The sequence below is a fragment of the Sceloporus occidentalis genome, unplaced genomic scaffold (genome assembly GCF_023333645.1).
Source record: "Sceloporus occidentalis isolate IW3139 unplaced genomic scaffold, rSceOcc1.0.p SCAF_111, whole genome shotgun sequence".
NCBI lineage: Eukaryota > Metazoa > Chordata > Lepidosauria > Squamata > Phrynosomatidae > Sceloporus > Sceloporus occidentalis.
This window is the reverse complement of record NW_028317091.1, coordinates 1637501-1659307: the sequence shown is the minus strand read 5'-3', so window position 1 is coordinate 1659307 and position 21807 is coordinate 1637501. Positions and strand designations below refer to the sequence as shown.

Below are 21807 nucleotides of genomic sequence, written 5' to 3'. Positions count from 1 at the left end.
ATGGGTTCCGCGTGTGAACGAGCGCACGGGTACAAAGAGAAAAGGTAAGAGGGGGGAGGGGCGGGCAGCGCCGGGAACATTCAGTCGGTCTTCTATGTACAAGTTCCTTTCCTCTTCGCGCCTTTGCCGTGGTCCTAGTGGTCGTTTCCAGTGTCTGCCCAGCGGGTCGATGCTCTTAAGTTTGTGGTGATGGACGAGGCGTCGTGGAAGCTGCTCGTTCTAAACGACTTCCGCAGACCGCAGGCCGACTTCCTCCTCCAGTCAGTCCGTGGCGGGTTTTTGGAGAGAGAACGGCAGGATGTTGAAGTGTTTACTCAACTGGTTTACCTGAAAAAAATAAATAAATACTCAACCAAATTGACCAAAACAAAGTGTCTGCTGCCAAGAAGCACACGCCAAGTACACACACACAAAAAAAAAAAGTGTTGGCCCAGATCCACATTGACCAATACCAACTAAAGCGGGGGGAGTACAGAAGGACACTTGCGGTTAAAGGGGTTAATTTAAGGGGACCTTGCCCAGTAAAATACCCAAGGGTGCCATTTTGGATTCCATGGCCCCACTCACCAGTTTTTTGGGGGGGCTTCTTTGTAAAATTGATTGACGCGCCTGGAACCCCCCCATGGGATGACACTTACCACGCTCACGCCGTAGTGGATGTGCGCCAGGGTCACCAGCCCAGTTAGTAAAACCAATAAGAGCGTTTCGCTTTCTCGGGCGAATCCCGAGACCACGACGGCCACGATCAGCGCCAGGGGCAGGAGGAGCCAGCTGAGTGGCTGGCAACGGGTGTTGCTCATCTGACACACGATCAGCTGACACTGGAACACAAAACGCAATCAGCAGCCGGCAACGCAAACAGATACTTAACCCCTTCAATCCCCTATAGACGTACCAGGACGTCCAAAAAACGCCTATTAAGAAACCCCTATGGACGTCCCGGTACATCCAGCCCTTCGTGCAGCGTCAGGGACACATTCCTGCCGGTGCACGTGAGATCAGGCTGTCGTTTGACAGCCCGGACTCCCCATTGACAGCCGGCTTTCTGCTTTTCGATCTCCTGTAACAGCTTCCGGCATGAAAGCCGGTAAGCTGTTACATTGCTCCAGAATTCCCTTCCGGGTTGCGTCACCGGAAATCCTGCCCTCCGATGAGGCTTAGAGATCACAGTGTGATCGGTGCAGGGGGATCGCGGGGAGGGGAGTGAGAAACCATGTCTGTCACCCCCCTCCCATCCTGAAACAGAAAAGCTGGAAAAAAAAGTGAATTCATTAAAAAAATATATTAAATAAATCATTAAAATATAAATACTAAAAAAAATTATAATGTGAGCTGTGATGTCATTGTGACATCACTGGCATGTTCAGGAGGTCCCTAGGAGCATCTCTAACCATTTCTGTGTAAAAAAAATATATAAAAAATACAAAAAAAAGTTAAAAAAATTAATAAAAAATAATATATATATATAAAAAAAATTAAAAATAAAAACTTTCATCCCATTGCCCTAGCATAACATCTAGCCAGTATAACCCTCCTGCCCCCGTTCACAACCCCCAAACCCGTTAAGCCATAGGCATAAAAATTATACAAAATTGTACACCTTATAGTATGCTCCCTGGTGCTGGGAAAGTCTGGGAAATCTATATAAATTAGGTATTTCTGAAATCAGGACACCTGAATTAATAAACTTGGAGGGGATTTTCCATCACTTTACCTAATTTTGTGAGGATTCAGAGGGAAAATTTTAAAAAAAATTAGTTTATCTTCGCTAGTTTTTACTAAATATCGCATTCTAAATTTTCAGCTAATCATCCAACTATGGTATCAAAAGAAAGCTCTATCTCTCCTTGAAAAAAACAATATATAGTTTATATGGGTACACCATTCACAGGAAAAGAGAATCACCGCTAAACCGACATACCCCAAAAATGGCAAAATTGCTCCGGGCTTTGAGGTACCAAAAACCCCTGGGATTGAAGGGGTTAAAGCAGTCACATTGGCTCCGTGAAAACACTCCATGAACTCAGAGGTCCCTTCTTTAGATTATCGTCAGGTGGGAACGCTGTTCTGCTTTTTAAGTAGCGTTTTCAGTTCAATACCAAAAACCTATCAGTGCCTGCTTTTGTGTCACATGACAATCCCCTTCGAGGCCCAAAAAATATAAACGAAGCAACAGTTTCATAATGAAAGAATGACTTGGAAGAAAGGTTTGGGCGTCCAGCACGTGTAGGAATTACTACTTTACTAGGGGGTGGTGGATACATGGAACAGTCTCCCAGCACACATGGTATAGACTAATACAGTAAGGGAATTTAAAGACGAGGCCAACGACCGATTAAAGGCTTGAGTCTTCACAGCAGGATAAATGGGCGACTAGACAGGGCCCGAATGGAGCGGAAAATGAAGGCCAGAGTAAAATCTGTCTTTGCCGAGCCTCCCCGTCAGTAACTTACTGTAATGTTGGCGAAGGTGGTCCCCACCATGAAGTAGAAGAGCCTGGGGTGGGCTTCCAGGATTTGCGACGGAGACACAAAGATCCACGTGGTGGCCATCGCGAAGAGCAGCAGCGGGGAGATGAGCGGCAGCATGGACTCGTACACGGTGGTGTGCTTCAGAGTGTCGCTGCGGTAAGCTCTGCCGGAGGAAGCGCATGGTCAGCGGCGGGCTTCACTTTTATTAAAAAGGGACCCCCCCCCCCCCCCGGCCATCGTATGCCCCTTTAATCCCTTTATATTGTTGGAAACTTCGTGGTGCACGTGCCCCCTTCCCCTGCCCTGTAGCCATTTTCCATGCAGATGGCGTACTCCCCTCCAGTACCGGATAGCGGGGGTCCGTCCAGAGCCTCCATGCGCTGAAAGCGCTCCCATTGATTTCAATAGAAGTGCTATCCCAAGCAGCCAATCAGTGGCAAGAAGCGCTTGCTTCTCGCAGAGGGTTAGGGTTACTCAGTACTTTAACATGTACTGTCCCTTTAAGGCAAATATACCGTGTACATAGCGTGGGAACACGTGGCCACGTCGGCATGACACGCGACTACTTACCTGTACACGTTGTAGAGACTCATCGGAAGGGTGATGGACAGCGCGCATCCTGAAACAGAAAAAGACGGACGTGAGGCTGGGGGGCTCCTGCCGCCGACCACCTTACACTGCAAGTCGCAGATACACGCGGTTTGAAACCACTCCTAAAACCCTCATATGTCCCGTCTCAAGTGGCTTCAGGGATTAAAGTTCAGAGAATCCCAATTAAACATTAACTGAATGCTGACTGGGGATGATGGGGGTTGAAGTGGCGCCTTCTGCCGACACTTACCGACTATCAGCGTGGTGAAGAGATCTCGGTAAAGGAGACTGAGAGCGACGGGTTTGTGCCACGCCTCGACCCCAACTACGGCGGTCACCAGGTAAACGCACGAAATAGTCTGGGGGGGGGGAAACAGGGAAAAATGTGAAAAACACAAAACAGAACATGTCGACAGATCGGCCCCATTCGGCCCCCGTCTAGTCTCCAGTTTCTCCTACTGTAAAGACTCAAACCTTAATCAGTCGTTGGTCTCGTCTTAGATTCAGGAACCGTATGTCTGTCCCATGCATGTTTAATACCCTTGCTGAATTGCCCTCTACCACCTCTGCTGGGATGCTGTTCCATTTATCCAGCACTCTCTCAGTAAAGTAAAAGTTCCTTACATTGTATCTCAGCCTCTGACCCTCTAGTGTTAGATTCTGTCCGCTTGTTTCCCCTCCTTTGTAAAATCCCGTTATGTATTTAAATGCCCCTCTCTGCCCCCAGTCTCCCCCGCACACCGGATACCCCCGCTGGGCAGACACTCACCACCTGGCTCAGGTCGTAGCCCCAGGGTAGGAAGAGGATCCCCGTGTTGTATTTCTCCCAGTGGGACAGGATGAAGGAGAAGAGGACGACCCAGAGCAGGAGGTAGAGGACGAGGACGCTGACGCCGGTGCTGCCGCGGCCGAAGATCGAGTACACGGTCACCACGAAGTATATGCAGGCCCAGCTGTCCAACCCGTGGTCAAACAGCTCCCCCAGGGGAGTGCTGGAGTTGGTCCGGCGGGCCTGCTTGCCATCTACCCCGTCTGTGGAGAACATACTCGGCATTGACATACAGCGGGCGGAGGTCAGTGATTGGGTGGAATACAGTGACAGAGGCCTCTATTCAACAGGAAACTATAGACGCCCCCCCCACCGGGGCAGGTGGACATGGGGTCAGCTTTATGCAAGATCAAGACTTGTTGCCATAGAAACAGAAAGCCCCCCTTAATTTTTTGCTGTGTTTTCCTATAATTAAACCTTTAGGAAAAAAAAGAAAAAAAAAAAGAGAATACTAGAAGCTCAGAGCCGGCCCTTCCATGTGCCCCCCTGGGACTCAGGTGGCAATTTGCTGCCCAGAGGCACGTTATTTTGGGATAGATTCGAGGAGAAAGAAGCGTTTCTGCAACTCTTATCTCCAGGAATCAGTCTGCATTATTTTGGTCTCTCAGTGCACTTCTGAAAAGGGGCGGAGCTGCAGGAGGAGTGTCCAGAAGCTCCACCCTTTTGCAGAAGCGCTCCGGGAGGCCAGCTTCAGGGAGAAGCCGAAGAACAAAAGGCAGGAGAAGGGGAGCTGCGGTAAAGGAGACAGTTACATGGAGGCGTTCAGCAGAGAAGGCAGGGAGGCGAGAGAGTGTGAATGAGAGTGAATGAGAGTGCATGAATGAGATTAAGGGTCGAGAGGGAATGTATTAATCCCGGATGTGGGCGTGGCTTTGGGCATGTCTTCTTTAGACCCAGGCAGCACAATGTCTTGGGCCGGCCCTGAGCGCGTAATGCTGTGTGTAACACGGGACACTCACCCAGAGTATACGCCGTGAAGTTGAGCAGCCCGGCTATAATCCACACCCAGCTGGGGACGTGTTCGTGGTCCGGAGCTGTAAAGAGAGAAAGGGAGTGAGCAGCGCTCTGCGGGGAGCCGACGTATCCTGGCCTGGGACACCTAGGACCACGGCGGCCGTCTCCTCACCACCCAAAGCAGGGGGCAGATCGCCCTCTTAGACTATCAGGCACCTCAATCGCCCTCCCCCCAGAATAAGGCTCCCATGCACACATGACACCCCCCTGGGATATGATCCCGTGCAGACATGGCGCCCCCCCGGGATATGATCCCGCATGGTCGAGTACACCGAGGGCTGGTGTATGAAGACTTACCCGAGGCATAGAAGTCGGGGTCGAAATAACTCATCATGAAGAAATTGAAAACCAGGAGTAAGAAGCCGCTGAAGGTGATGAGATTTGGAGCCAGCCATCTCGGGAAAAACTGTGCGGGCAGAAACAGGCGGTCATGGCGGGGGGAGACACGTGGCACCGCGGGGGGTGGGGGATACGCGGCACCGTGACCGGGGGGGGGGGGGGTGAATTTTGGAGACACGCGGCACTGCAGATCAAACACAAGATACTCACATTCACTATAGAATTCCAGAAGGGGTGCATCACATACAGGGACAGGGGATTGGTGTCCACCGCGCTGTACTGCAAACGAGAGGAAAGGGTTAATGAAGCCACAAGAATACAAACACAGAGGTAATCCCAAAGCGCCAGCATATACCACGGCGCACGGTACTGACTCACATTTAAGGGAACAATAACTGATGCGTAGCCTGTAATTTATTGTTCCATATAGCGCCACCGTATACCACAGCGCTGTACAACGGGTGTGTTCTGCTTGACTTTAAACCTAGAACCTGCCGGCAGATCGGCCCCATCCGGCCCCTGTCTAGTCTCCCATTTCTCCCGCTGTAAAGACTCTTTTTAGCTCTGCTTATATTGATTTAGGAGGTTTAAAGGGAGAATCGTCCTGCCCCTGATCTAATATTGACTCGGTTTTCTCGTATTCTTCGCTGATCTCCTTTGATGAGAGAGAATTCCTTTGTAGATTATCTATAGGGGGTTTCAGAGAAAACACTTAAAGAGCCGGCGCTCCAAATTCTAATAAGGTGGCATTCCATTGGGGGCACTCCATCCATCGAATGAGTAATACAGTAATATCCCGGGGGGGGGGCCTTCTTGTATCAAGCACCGGGTGGTTGTTGTATCCAGGGCTGGGTTGTTTTGTTTTTTGTGTGTGTGTGTGTGTGGGTGTGGTTTAGGGCTGCAACAACTAATCGATAAAATCGATAATCGATAATGAAAATCGTTGCCAACGAATTTCATTATCGATTAGTTGAATCGATTTTTATCGATTATAAAATGAGGGTTTTTTCAGAGCAAATGCTCTGAAAAATACCCCTCATTTTATAATCCGTTTCAGTGACTCACAGCAGCAGCTCCTACTTACCAGTCCCTCCCTGCAGTCACTGCCGATTGGCCCCGCCCACTTCCTTTTTCCAGCCCCTCCCCGCAGTCACTGCCGATTGGCCCCGCCCACCTCCTTTTTCCAGCCCTCCCCGCAGTCACTGCCGATTGGCCCCGCCCACCTCCTTTTTCCAGCCCCTCCCTGCAGTCACTGCCAATTGGCCCCGCCCCTTTCTTCCCTCCCTGTGTGTGTGTGTGTGTGTGTTACACTTAATATGCCGGTGACAGCGTGTATGAGTTTTACAAGGAGTTTATACAAAACAGCTACTTCAATCTGCCATGTTGATGATTTGTTTGCCTACAAGTCTGGTACCAGAAAAGTTATCTTATTGCTTGACCAAAGTATAACTGTTTTATTGCGTGAAATATTTCCACTTGATGAGTATTATGGAATATATATCACTATTCTGTGCTATGATAGGGGGCCATGAGTCTGGATTGAGGAATTAAGCATTATTTTTATTCTCCATATGAAAAACTGAAGGAAATTATCAAGGTATAAGAAATGTTTAACTCTTACATTAGTAAGACCCCCTAGTATCGATTGGCCCACACATTTCATTCTTCCAGTCCCTCCCCGCAGTCAGGGGCAGATTGGCCCCGCCCCTTATAGCATCCACATGGCTGTGACACTCATCTAACTAAGTAGAAAATTAATATTTGGGCTACTTAAAGTTAGGGGATGTGGGGGTCGATTTAGGGGCAGTTATGGTTAATGGGGTGTTCAGGGTTTATTTAGGGGCAGCTATGGTTAATGGGGTGTTTAGGGTTAATTTAGGGGCAGTTGTGGTTGATGGGGTGTTTAGGGTTAATTTAGGGGCAGTTGTGGTTGATGGGGTGTTTAGGGTTAATGCTGAGGACTGAGGGTTAATTTAATTTAATAAAGTTAAGTTAAGGTGCAGTTAGAGGTAAAGGGGGGCAAACTGAGGGAAATCTAAATCCTGGGGGCAGTGAAGATTAATCCTGCATTTATTTATAAAAGTATTGTGCTGCGAACGAGCCTGTTTATCCATAAGGGCACTATGGGGTATCTGGGGGGTATACGGCATACCTGGGGAGGACGGAGAGACATATCTGGGGGTATAAGGCATACCTGGGGAGGACAAAGTGGCATATCAGGGGTTATTAAGGCATATGTGGGAGGGTGGAGTGGCATGTCGGGGGGTATGGGGCATATCTGGGAGGCAGTGTGGCAAGCCTGGGCTCAAATGTGCATAACTGGGGGGGCAGGTTGGGAAATAAAAACAAAAAAATGCATTTTTATCAAAGTTTTTTATTCTGCTGTTTGTTTTTAACATCCTGTTTGTTTATAAAAAAATTTAAATAAATGAAAAATTGACATTCATTTTTTTATCCGATTAATCGTTAGTTGCAGCCCTAGTCAGGTTGTTACTGTATCCAGTGCCGGGGGGGGGGGGGGTATTATTGTATCCAGCTCCGGGGGTGGTGGTGGTTGTTACTGTATCCAGCGCCGGGGGGGGGGGGGGGGGGTTATTATTGTATCCAGCTCCTGGGGTGGTGGGGGTTGTTACTGTATCCAGTGCCGGGGGGGTTTTCCCGCGGTCTGCTCCAGAGGATCAGACGCCTCGCCCTCCGCAGGAGCCACTTGGCAGCCAAATGCAGTCGATCCAGAATATCGGCATCTGGATGAATGAACCAAGTTACCAGACCTGTCGGGGCCCCGCGGGGCCAAAGCGTGAGAAACCTCCGAGCAGCAAGGAATACAAAAAGGGATTTAACAAGAGACAGGAGAGAAAAGTTACAGCAAGCGGCCAGAATCTATGAATACGCGGGTCAGATGCAGCGGAACGGACTTCTACTCTACTGGCAGGCGGTAGATAAGCGGAACAGCCTCCCAGCAGAAGTGGTAGAGGGACATGCATGCGGTAGGCATAAGGAACAGGTCATACGACATCTTTTTAGTTCAATGCCACCAGTGTTCCTAAAATAACGAGACTGTCTGCAAGGACTGAGGCTGAAAGTGGAGCTCGGAGCGGGGGAGGGGAGCCTCCCAGCATCGGGTTTTAAGGCGCAGCAAAGCAGTCTCCGGCGCGCATGTACAGGGCTCAGGAGCTCCCACAGCATTTTTCCATGGCCATGTACAGCGCTGCGGAATACGACGGCGCTATATAATACAACCTCCCCAGTCTGTATAGGGGAAGCAGTGATAGCGCAGATAATGTACGAGGAAACGCGGTGACCTCACGGGTTCAGATTAGGTAATTCTCGTTTGTCATGATGTCACTGCCACAACCACAATGTCCTCTCTCTCTCTCTCTCTCTCTCTCTGGGGGCAAAGTCTGCTCTGTGGGTACACGGCGAGCCTGCGCGGTCCGGCTTTAAACAAAAACACTCGAGTAGTCTGAGCAGCCCAGCGCCGTATACAGAGAGTCTGGCTGGGTGGTTATGACTGAGTCATTCTATTGTTTCCCGCAGGCAGTATGATAAGGAGTCGGGTGTTTATCTAGTAGCCCCCGTTAATCACAAAGCAGAGAAGCTCTGGAAAAAAGGCAATAATTCAGGAACGCCGGACTTCCCACTAAAACCAGCAGCCGATTTTCTTGTCCACAGGTTTAAAATGGTTTTACAGACACTGTCGAGCCATCAAAGGATCCAGCATGAGAGAAAATGTCTTCAGACGGATCCCATCACCGGCGTCTTCTTCTGGTCCTCCACGTCTCAGAAGGTGACCCCCACAGGGGTGACATAAAAGCTGGAGGGCTAATGGGGTCAATTAGGAGACACCGGCACACAGGCCTCTACGAGGGTCCGAGGCGCGGGGTCTCTGCGTAGAACGCGGCGTTCTGTCCTCCGATCCTGCGACAGGTCCGCTCCTGGTGGTCCCCAGATACCCCACTGCTGACAGCTCCCAGCCTTTAGTGCTGCGCCCCCCCCCCCCCCGCAGATCTACAGACCCCCTTACTCCTCTTCTCCATTCCATAAGATTTCCATACCGTCTCCTACTTCCCCCTCCCCCGCTCCACATTCTACCCTGCGATGCCCGCCAATCATTCCTTCCACCCACAGACTGCCGGAACATTCCGCCGCTGACAAGGGGTACCGAGTACATCCAGTCAGGACTTTTCCGCCCCCCCCCCCCGGAAACCATAGCAGCCAATCAGCAGACGGAAAGCTCTCCCATAGGATGTACAGACAATGCTCTGCAGCGAGACATCCCTTGCGGGGCATTTACCTGGGGGGGGGGCAAATGCACACAGGGGTGGGGGGATTCTATTTACCCCCCCATGTATTAGTAAAGGGGGCATCGTGAAAAAGTAAAGGGACCGCGCAGCTTTTATACGCATTAAAGCGCCAGCGATGGCGGGAGCGACGGGCCGTGAGCGGACACTCCAGGGCCAGCGTGTCGCGTGTCCATTTTTTACACGCAAGCCGACGGATACAGAAAAAAAAAAAATTAAAAAAAAGCTGGAAACGGGCAAAGTCCACAAACACGCGTCCGTCCCACCAGCAAAGCCCGTTAACCGCCTGTGCGCCAGACGAGCCGCTGTACACGGTCCCCAGGCGGTAACACGCCACCGCTGAGAGGGCCTCTGACTTGTATCGCTCACATACGCCACGGCGCGGAGACACGTGCGGTCAGACTAATTTAATCAATCAACAGCAGCAGGAAACCGAGAGGAAAGGGGCAAAAGGCCAGCTAGCCAAACAGGCAACCAGGAACAGGGCAATGCGGGCACTTGTGGTTACACCATGGCTTTCCTTAACACTTTCCCCCTCATTTACTGAGATAGTGGTAGATAAGTGGAACAGCCTTCCAGCAGAGGTGGTCGAGGGTAATACAGTGAGGGGATTAAACATGCATGCGATAGACATACGGCTCCTGAATCTAAGACGAGACCAACGACTGATTAAGGTCGTTACCCCGGCAGCCGTGGGCCTTGCGTGGTGCTGCCGGAAGCCACAGATAGAGGAGAGCCAGGAGAGCCCATCTCCGTACCCCCAGACCGGGGTAATACCCCCGCCCCACCCCGCGAGCCCCACATCACACAGCCCAGTGGGGACGGCAGGGATACGGACACAAAGATGCTCTCTGACGCCGCGCGTGACGGGAAAGAGTGCATGGGCGTGATGGGGGTCATAGCTAGGCTGCAGATATTGGGGTGGCTGAGAATGATTCCCACACAATGCCACACATCCCACGGTCACCCAAACGCACGCACACCCCACGGTCACCACTCACCTTGTACTTGTCGAAGCCGGCGAGCTGCTCGGGGGTCACATAGTCCCATCTCCAGGCCATGGCGCGAGGTGCCGGGTGACGGACGGTGCGAAGCGGAGGTCACGGGGAGGGAGACACGCGTGAAGCTGCGGCCGACACAGAGGGCTCTTGGACACGTGACGTCACACTAGAGCGGATACGCCGCGTGCCGGGAAAGACAGGCGGGGCCTGGATCGGCTGATTCCCAACTGGAGAGTGACGTGTAGGCGCCGCCCCCCAGCCGGCTGTCAGCCTGCGGCGTTCCCTGACGTCACCACGGGGCGTGCCCATAGGGGTCACGCGAGGTTAGCAGGAGTGATCCCTAAATCTTAATGGGGGCACAGAGTGATTCGGTTCAGGGGGGACGTCAGCGGTTCACCACCCACCCCCCGCTCCCATTACCCCCAGATAGCCCGCTCCCATCTCACCCCCCACCCACATAAATGGGGGCTGTTTACGGTGTGAAACGATATATAAGTACCTTATTATAATTGTATAGCTCGATTATAAGATGACCCCGCAAAATCTGAATATTAATTTATGAAAAAAAGGAAAAGCCTGAATATAAGACGACCCTATAGGAAAAAAGTTTTACCAGTAAATGTTAATTCATGTAAACTATTTTTTTAAATAAAAGTTATGATTGAGAAAAATATTTTTTTTTATTTCCTTTTTTCAACCTGCCCCCCCAGTTATGCACATCTGCCCCAGAAATGCCTTATACTAGAGCCCTGCGCGGGACTACTTTTTTAATCCCGCTCCCGCCCGCTCCCGCGGTTTTTAATCCCGCTCCCACCCACTCCCGCAATGTGGGTGTGCCGCTCCCGCCACATTTGTGGCCAATCCCGCCCGCTCCCGCCACATTTGTGGCCAATCATGCCCGCCTCCTTACCTGATTTCCCGCGCAGTCCCGCGCGGCTGCCCTCGAGTTGTTCCCTCTTCTCTTGCTCCGCCCAGGAACAAGGGGGAGTCACAGGAAGTGACGTCACATCACGTGACTCCGTTTTGTTCCTGGGCGGAGCAAGCTAGGAGACACTGTAAGGGAGCAGCAAGAAGGCAGCCTTGCGGGACTGCGCGGGATTACCGGGACCCGCAGGTACAGTGCCTGACCGCCCGCTCCCGCCCGCAGCCCCAGCAAGACCGCCCGCGCCCGCAAGTTTTTTTGGCGGGTCCCGTGGGACCCGCCTCCCAGTGCAGTCCTCTACCTTATACCCCCTATATGCCACTGTGCCCCATGATACGCCTTTTAACCCTCTATATGCCACTGTGCCCCATGATATGCCTTTTGACCCCCTATGTGCCACTCTGCCTCCAGAATTGCCTTATACCCCTATATGCCACTCTGGCATTTGGGGGGTTAAAAGGCATATTTTGGGGCAGAGTGGCATATAGGCATATAGGGAGGTATAAGGCATTTCTGGAGGCAGAGTGGCATTAAGGGGGTTTAAAGGCATTTCACAGAGCACTCTGCCTCCAGAAATGCCTTATGCCCCCCCCATTTAACACTCCCTCCCTCCTTAGTCCGGGCAGCGTGTAGAGCTCTACGCAATTCGCGTACACAACTTCCGCTTGGGTTCCGGTTGTTGCTTTGCTGCATACTGTTTGGTGTTATTGAAAATCTCAGGTTCTAAACTAAAAACTTTAACTGTATTACATTACGCTCTATTACACTACGCTCTAATACACTACACTCTAATAACATCTAACGTTAAGCTCTATTACACTACGCTCTAATAACATCTAACGTTACACTCTATAACACTATGCTCTAATACTATCTAGCGTTACGCTCTATTGCACTATGCTCTAATATCATCTAACGTTACGCTCTATTGCACTATGCTCTAATACCATCTAATACCACACAATGTGTGTAACCCCAGCAGTTGCCGAGAGGGTTGTCTCCGGCAGATAGCCAGGATCTGCAACCAGGGAGTGACTGCCATTGTTTTAGTTAATGTTGTATAAGTCGCCCCCCCCCCCCTCAGTTCCACCACTACAGATATTTACCCCGACCAAACCCTGGAACTGATTCCAGCCAGTAATAGATAGTGGAGATTGGGACCCTATTGTATTATGTCCCGATTTAGGCAGGACAATCCCGTTTTCGGTCTCTGTCCCAATGTCCCGCCTAGACCTTCCTCTGTCCCTCTTTGCAGGAGCAAAGGGTGAGGCGAGAGCGATACTCACCTCAGGGGGGGGGGCGCACAGACGCTCAATCAGCAGCTGCAGCCTGCAGACTAGTTGGGAGATCACAATCTCCCTCTAATCGGTTCAACATTAGGGAGCGCAAGGTCTGTCACGTCAGACCTCGTTTACTGCTCCCTAATCACTACGCCCCGGAAAATAATGAAGAGGGAGCAATAAAGAGAGTGAGAGACCTCGCACTCCCACCACAGGATGCAGGATACAGGATGGAGGCTGGAGGAAGAAGGATGGAGGAAGAGGTAAGAGATAACAGATGGGGATTAAGGGGTGTAAGGGCAGTGTATGTGTATGTATGTGTTTGTAAGCTTGTTTATGTGTACATGTATATGTGTGTGTGTGTAAGGACAGTGTACGTGTAAATATGTGTAAGGGCAGTGTACGTGTAAATATGTGTAAGGGCAGTGTATATGTATGTGTGTAAGGGCAGTGTATGTGTATATGTGTGTTTATGGACAGGTGTGTGAAGGCAGTGTGTAGGGGTCCTGGGAGGGAGGCTATCATTAGCCTTTTTTAATTTAAAAAAATCCTGCTGCTGTGGACTACTCTTCCAATGATGCTCAGCCAGCATGGCTGGCTGAGAATGATAGGAATTTTAGTTCACAGCTAGCATCTGCAGCTTTACTGTTGCTGCACTTCCCATGACGCTCAGCCAGCATCATGGAAGTAGTATGTGTGTTGGTTATTTTTAATATGCATGACTGCTGACAAAAATGAAGCGTGTGTTAAGTGGCGATGCAAGTGGGACATTGTAAAGTGCAATCGCTTGTATTGAAGAAAAAGTGTCCCTCTTTCACATTTTTAAATGTTGGGAGGTATGCGTTAATCCCGTTACTGCCCCTGTTGTCTCTGGGAGGCAGATTAAGGGGGAGTGGTTTGTACCCCAATATCTTGTTTTTAATGTAAATGTGTTTTGCTGGATATATCCAGCCCTGTATGTGAGAAATAAATCAGTCTTCGTTTGGTGTTACCCGACACTGAGTCTCGGCGAGTGACTGGGGAACCGGGGAAAGAGTCCCGGGTTAAGGGAGCACAAGTCAGGTAGTCGGTCGGACTATCCAGCTCTGTGACAACTACGCTCTATTACCCTCTAACATTACACAATGCTCTGACACCCTGTAACATTACGCTCTTATGCTACGCTCTGGTACCCTCTAACATTACTCTCTATTACGCTACATTCTGATACCCTCTAACATTACGCTCTATTACGCTACATTCTGATACCCTCTAACATTACGCTCTATTACGCTACATTCTGATACCCTCTAACATTACGCTCTATTACGCTACGTTCTAACACCCTCTAACATTACTCTCTATTACGCTACATTCTGATACCCTCTAACATTACGCTCTATTACGCTACGTTCTAACACCCTCTAACATTGCGCTCTCTTACGCTGTGCCCAGACACCCTCTAACATTACGCTCTATTACGCTACGTTCTAACACCCTCTAACATTGCGCTCTCTTATGCTGCGCCCTGACACCCTCTAGCATTACGCTCTATTGTGCTGCGCACTGGCACCACTAGGTGGAGGCATTGTCAAACCGCTATATTAACCCCTAACTTACAACTATGCAGAGACATTTTTGGACATATTGTCTTTAAACCGGATGATCCCCATATGATGAAATGGTGACGTCACTGGGGTCTTTTTATTTATTTTTCATATTTTTTAATTTGGTTTCAGTGGTCACACAGTGATTAGTGAGCTGGGCTCCATTAACCTGCATGATTGGCTGCAGTATCTGCAGTGAAGGCTGTTGTGCTGGAGGCTGTGTTTGTCGCCCAGTATTCGCTTTTGTTATCACTCCTCATGGCAGTAAAACCAATAATTGAAACCACAGGAAGCCGAGTTGCATTAATGAACCCGCGAAACTAGATAAGATACTGAACGCAGAGTCCTGTGGATGGGCTGCGGTCCTCTGACAGACTGTGTTACAAACAGATGATGGCATTAACCCCTTCACAAGCTACAGAAACCTAGTATCTGACGGCAGTTCGGCCTCATTCGGCCCGTCTACTCCCTGTTTCTCCTGCTGAAGCGCCTCAAACCTTAATCAGTTGTTAGTCTCAGATTAAAGAGCCGTATGGCTATCCCATGTTTAACCTTCACTCTATTACCTTCTACCACTTCTACTTGGAGACTGTTCCACTTACCTACCACCCTCTTTTAACCATATATTGTCGGTTACCCTGAGTTTGAAAAGGGAAGTCCCACAGAAAAAAATATTCTACTTCTTGAGCATAACTCACATACAGTGATAACCCCCCAGTGCTGTATACAGTAATAACCCCCCACACTGTATACAGTAATATACCCCCCCAACGCTGTATACAGTAATAACCCCCCAATGCTGTATACAGTAATAACCCCCCCAGCGCTGTATACAGTAATAACCCGCCCACGCTGTATACAGTAATAACCCCCCCAACGCTGTATACAGTAATAACCCCCCAGCGCTGTATACAGTAATATATCCCCCAGCGCTGTATACAGTAATATAACCCCCAGCGCCGTATACAGTAATATAACCACCAGCGCTGTATACAGTAATATAACCCCCAGCGCTGTATACAGTAATATAACCCCCAGCACTGTATACAGTAATAACCCCCAGCACTGTATACAGTAATATAACCCCCAGCACTGTATACAGTAATATAACCCCCAGCACTGTATACAGTAATATAACCCCCCAGCGCAGTATACAGTAATATAACCCCAGCACTGTATACAGTAATATAACACCCAGCGCTGTATACAGTAATATAACCCCCCCAGCGCTGTATACAATAATATAACCCCCCAGCGCTGTATACAATAATATAACCCCCAGCGCTGTATAGAGTAATATAACCCCCCAGTGCTGTATAAAGTAATAATCCCCCCAGCGCTGTATACAGTAATTTAACCCCCCCCTCCCTGTATACAGTAATTTAACCCCCCCTTGTCGCTGTATACAGTAATATAACCCCCAGCGCTGTATACAGTAATATAACCCCCCAGCGCAGTATACAGTAATATAACCCCAGCACTGTATACAGTAATATAACACCCAGCGCTGTATACAGTAATATAACCCCCCCAGCGCTGTATACAATAATATAACCCCCCAGCGCTGTATACAATAATATAACCCCCAGCGCTGTATAGAGTAATATAACCCCCCAGTGCTGTATAAAGTAATAATCCCCCCAGCGCTGTATACAGTAATTTAACCCCCCCCTCCCTGTATACAGTAATTTAACCCCCCCTTGTCGCTGTATACAGTAATATAACCCCCAGCGCTGTATACAGTAATATAACCCCCCAGCGCTGTATACAGTAATATAACCCCCCCTTGTCGCTGTATACAGTAATGTAACCCCCCCCCCTCATCGCTGTATACAGTAATATAGTTCTGTTTTGACAAAAACCTGGTGTTATCTCATTTTATTCCAATAAACTCCCTTCAATTGCAGACCTGGAGGTGCCATTGCTGTCAGTCATGTGATATTTTGGGTGACTTTCCCGGCTCAAACGTCAGTGCTAAAGAACACTCTCTTTCTTCCATGAGTCAGGGGTCAGATGAGTTTTTCAAGAGTCAGAGGGTCCCAGCCCATTCCATTGCTGACTGCAAGGCAGTATGATAAGGACTTGGTGGCATCGGGTAACTTATAGATATGAAAGCGAGACTTATGATTTGTCCTGGCGTTTAATACAGCAAGAGTTATCAGTTATTGAAATTATTTCATACCACCAATAGCCACAAAAAATAAAAATGTTAAAAATTATTAAAAATAGGTTGTTTTTAAAGTCTACTCTGTCTGATATTAAAATTGTTGGCATGTCCCATATTTCCTTTAAATTTTTTCTTAACCTGACCATAAGGGATTAATTAGTGGGTAATTACTTAGGGTTAGGTAGAGGTAAAAAAAAACAAAAACAAAAAAAACGTAAAATAAATGAAAATAGGAGTATACTGTTTCAGTGAATATCGTTTTTGTATTTTTTCCTCTCCATTAAAAAAAAGGAAACCCTGCTTGCCCTGTAAAAAGAAAAAATAATATAATCTGTGTGGGTACCCAAAATGAGAAAGAGGCAAATAATGGTAGAAGAGAGACATAGTAAAAACATGAAAATTTCTCTGATCCTGTAGCATTAACGAGCCCTGGTCCTTAATGCTTTAAATCAGCTTGAGGGTCTAGGCCATCATTTGCAGTATTCCTGGCACTACCAGTCTTGGCCACTAGGTGACAGTCTTTATCCATATACAGTATCAATAAATTCCTACTCTTAGTACCTCCAATGGTTACATTTATTTTAATAAAAACGTATCACCATAACTCATATTATCTCTGGTGCTGTCTGTAAACTTCCTAGACGCTTCTAAATTGCTTGCTGTAACACCTGACGGTAGTAGCACAGAAACTTAATGTCTACTCGATGTAGTTTTGAAAAACAGCTTGTATGTCTCCGTGGCGCAATCGGTTAGCACGGTCGCCTGTTAACTGTGCTGTCGGTGGTTCAAACCCACCCGGGGATGAGCTGGATGCTTTTCTGAAAGACAGCTTTCCCATGTTCACAACATCAATGAACTGAGGGATATATTAAAAAATGGAAACGTGGAATCCTTAAAACTTTCCAACCTAAAGACAAATCTTCTTATGCCACTTGTGGGAATTTTATTTTATCAATAAAAAACTAAGAAAAAACCTTTTGGCTTAGTGGCGATTTTGGAATGCTTAAATTTTTTTATTTATTTTTTTAACAAAATAGTGGCGTTCAAGGGGAGAATGCTTTTTTCATGCAATGTCATCAATGACAGAAGTTATTAACCCTACGTGACAATTAATCTTATGCAAGACCAGTTCACTCTCGTAAGGGGTACATCTGGTCCTTGCACCTTTTGTTGTTCAATTCTGTATAATGTCATTCTTAAACAGAAAAGAGACTTTAATATGTGGATCTTGGTTGTTTTTTTTAAACTTAAGCCATCTCTGCAACACTAAACGTTGATGACAATTTCAAACCTTCATCATTCCAGAGGGCTTAATGACCATAGCAGAAGAATTGACAGTTGTATCTCAACTGTTTATACATTATTTCATGATGGTGAGAACTTGTACTCCTAAATTGTCTTTACGAATCTTGAAGAAGAGATGTGGAAAAAAAGTCAGATATTCATGGTTTTGTATCATTTGGGAAGAAAGTGGCAAAAAGTTGGCACTTTTGAAGCTTGAAGAAGAGATTTGGAGAAAAAAAAAGTCAGGAATTAATGTGTTTTTATCATTTGTGAAGAAAGTGCCACGAAAATAACCCAGAGGTCGATGGATCGAAACCATCCTCTGCTAGATGTCATTTTTACATAGGGTTAATAACTTCTGTCATTGATGATATTGCATGAAAACAGCATTCTCCCCTCAGACAAACTTCTATACAAAAAGCAGAGTGGCGCAGCGGAAGCGTGCTGGGCCCATAACCCAGAGGTCGATGGATCAAAACCATCCTCTGCTAGATGTCATTTTTACATAGGGTTAATAACTTCTGTCATTGATGATATTGCATTAAAACAGCATTGTCCCCTCGGACAAACTGCTGTACGAAAAGCAGAGTGGTGCAGCGGAAGCGTGCTGGGCCCATAACCCAGAGGTTGATGGCTCGAAACCATCCTCTGCTAATTATGTTTTTATAATGTCACTTTTCTGTTTAAGCACAACTGGCGTTGCATAAGATTAATTGGCACGTAGGGTTAATAACTTGTGTCATTTATGATATTGTATGAAAACGGCATTCTCCCCTTGCCAGTAACGGCTGCCCGAATTATTAACAACATGTAGTATTGTAGACGTGGCCTAAATTAAAAAACAAAAAATTAATAATAATAATCTAAGCATTCCAAAATTGGCACTATGCCAAGAAGTTTTTCCTGTGTTTTTTCATGGAAGGATTGCCATGCTTTGTCTGGAAAATAACTTTCCACAAGTGGAATAAGAAGATTTAGCTTAATGTTGGAAAGCTTTAAGAATTTAGCATTTCTGTCTTTCAATGTAATCATTACCTCATTGGCGTTGCAAACACAGGAATGAAAGTTTTCAGGAAAACATCCCGCTCGTCCCTGGGTGGGCTTGAACCACCAACTTTTCGGTTAACAGCCGAACGCGCTAACCGATTGCGCCACAGACACAACCACACGTGACTACTTTCAGAGAAGCAGTGAGGATTATGACTTTAAACCTTCAGCATTCCAGAGGGCTTAATGACCATAGCAGAAGAATTGACAGTTGTATCTCAACTGTTTATACATTATTTCATGATGGTGAGAACTTGTACTCCTAAATTGTCTTTACGAATCTTGAAGAAGAGATTTGGAAAAAAAAGTCAGATATTCATGGTTTTTTATCATTTGGGAAGAAAGTGGCAAAAAGTTGGCACTTTCGAAGCTTGAAGAAGAGATTTGGAGAAAAAAAGTCAGGAATTAATGTGTTTTTATCATTTGTAAAAAAAAATGTGCCACGAAAAGCAGAGTGGCGCAGCGGAAGCGTGCTGGGCCCGTAACCCAAAGGTTGCTGTATCGAAACCATCCTCTGCTAGGTGTCATTTTTACATAGGGTAAATAACTTCTGTCATTGAGGACTGAGCTAGCCCGGCTGTGATATCTGCATGTTCCCCATAGAATCGGGGCTACTATCACTTGTTGCACTCAGCGCAATCTTACGAACGTTTAGAGAAATTGCCAGGACTCGAGATGGTCACCAGCTCCATTTGACATACAAGAAAGAAGTCAAAAGCTTTATCAAAGAAGGGAAAAATCTTTTGTCATATTATTTCCCCTAGGCTCTGTCATCTGTCAATCTGCCTATGACACCTGCCAAGCTCATAAGTAGTGCAATGGATGCTGTATAAATACATCCTAATTTGAAGCTGAACGCCTTTGGCTTTTTCATATTATCACTCTTATTGGTGTTGGGAGGAATACGGGTGTAGGCTGTGAAGTGCAATTTTCAAAGGTTGATATAAAAATGATATCTTCGCCCAACGTGGGGCTCGAACCCACGACCCTGAGATTAAGAGTCTCATGCTCTACCGACTAAACTAGCCGGGCTGTAATCCCACATGTTCCCCACAAAATCGGGGCTACTATCACTTGTTGCACTCAGCAGTATCTGAGGAACTTTTAGAGAAATTGCCATAAAAACCACATCTTGGCTTAACATGTGGCACGAACCCATGACTCGGAGATTAAGAGTCTCATGCTCGAGCGACAGAGCTAGCCGGGCTGCTATACCTCCATGTCTCCCACTGGGGGGCTTTTAGTGGATGATAAATAAGCATGAAATCTGCTTACGACACATGCCAAGCTCATAATTCTCATGCTCTACTGACTGAGCAAGCCGGGCTGTGATCCTGCATGTTCCCCACAAAATCGGGGCTACTATCACTTGTTGCACTCAGCAGTATCTGAGGAACGTTTAGAGAAATTGCCATAAAAACCACATCTTGGCTTAACATGGGGCACGAACCCATGACTCGGAGATTAAGAGTCTCATGCTCGAGCGACAGAGCTAGCTGGGCTGCTATACCTGCATGTCTCCCACTGTGGGGCTTTTAGTGGATGATAAATAAGCATGAAATCTGCTTATGACACATGCCAAGTTCATAAGTCTCATGCTCTACTGACTGAGCTAGCCGGGCTGTGATCCTGCATGTTCCCCACAAAATTGGGGCTACTATCACTTGTTGCACTCAGCAGTATCTGAGGAACTTTTAGAGAAATTGCCATAAAAACCACATCTTGGCTTAACATGGGGCACGAACCCATGACTCGGAGATTAAGAGTCTCATGATCGAGCGACAGAGCTAGCCGGGCTGCTATACCTGCATGTCCCCCACTGGGGGGCTTTTAGTGGATGATAAATAAGCATGAAATCTGCTTATGACACATGCCAAGCTCATAAGTACATCCTAATTTGAAGCTGAACGCCTTTAGCTTTTTCATATTATCACTCTTATCGGTGTTGGGAGGAATACGGGCGTAGGCTGTGAAGTGCAATTTTCAAAGGTTGACATAAAAATGATAACTTCGCCCAACGTGGGGCTCGAACCCACGACCCTGAGATTAAGAGTCTCATGTTCTACCGACTGAGCTAGCCGGGTTGTGATATGTGTATGTTTCTGACAGAATTGGGGCTACTATCACTTGTTGCACTCAGCGCTATCTTACGAACGTTTAGAGAAATTGCCAGGACTCGAGATGGTCACCAGCTCCATTTGACATACAAGAAAGAAGTCAAAAGCTTTATCAAAGAAGGGAAAAATCTTTTGTCATATTATTTCCCCTAGGCTCTGTCATTTGAAGGTTTAAGTTTAGGTTCACCAGTAAACATGAGAAAAAGCTGGCATGAAATCTGCCTATGACACGTGCCAAGCTCATAAGAAGTGCAATGGATGCTGTATGAATACATCCTAATTTGAAGATGAACGCCTTTGGCTTTTTCATATTATCACTCTTATCGGTGTTGGGAGGAATATGGGCGTAGGCTTTGAAGTGCATTTTTCAAAGGTTGACATAAAAATGATATCTTCACCCAACGTGGGGCTCGACCCCACGACCCTGAGGTTAAGAGTCTCATGCTCTACTAACTGAGCTAGCTGGGCTATGATCCTGAGATTAAGAGTCTCATGCTCTACCGACTGAGCTAGCCGGGCTATGATCCTGCATGTTCCCCACAAAATCGGGGCTACTATCACTTGTTGCACTCAGCAGTATATGAGGAACTTTTAGAGAAATTGCCATAAAAACCACATCTTGGCTTAACATGGGGCACGAACCCATAACTCAAAGATTAAGAGTCTCACACTCGAGCGACAGAGCTAGCCGGGCTGACGGAAGTGGGGCTACTATCACTTGTTGCACTACGCTATTTTACGAACGTTTAGAGAAATTGCCAGGACTCGAGATGGTCACCAGCTCCATTTGACATACAAGAAAGAAGTCAAAAGCTTTATCAAAGAAGGGAAAAATCTTTTGTCATATTATTTCCCCTA

The 21807-nt window shown here is 47.4% G+C and overlaps 1 protein-coding gene and 1 non-coding gene across 2 annotated transcripts; both read right to left on the bottom strand.

The window, feature by feature from the left end:
- Nucleotides 1-219: 219 nt before the first annotated feature.
- Nucleotides 220-10606, bottom strand: LOC149283127 (ethanolaminephosphotransferase 1-like). Its single transcript, XM_089497929.1, has 10 exons — nucleotides 10547-10606; nucleotides 5455-5523; nucleotides 5203-5311; nucleotides 4851-4925; nucleotides 3832-4094; nucleotides 3313-3421; nucleotides 3042-3090; nucleotides 2454-2634; nucleotides 639-821; nucleotides 220-327 (listed from the first exon to the last, which is right to left on the bottom strand). The coding sequence occupies exons 1-10, from the start codon at nucleotides 10604-10606 to the stop codon at nucleotides 220-222; spliced, it is 1206 nt and encodes a 401-aa protein (XP_089354055.1).
- Nucleotides 10607-19791: 9185 nt separating this feature from the next.
- On the bottom strand, nucleotides 19792-19864 carry TRNAK-CUU (transfer RNA lysine (anticodon CUU)). Its single transcript has one exon. It is a non-coding gene; the product is annotated as a tRNA-Lys (tRNA).
- Between the last annotated feature and the right edge of the window lie 1943 nt (nucleotides 19865-21807).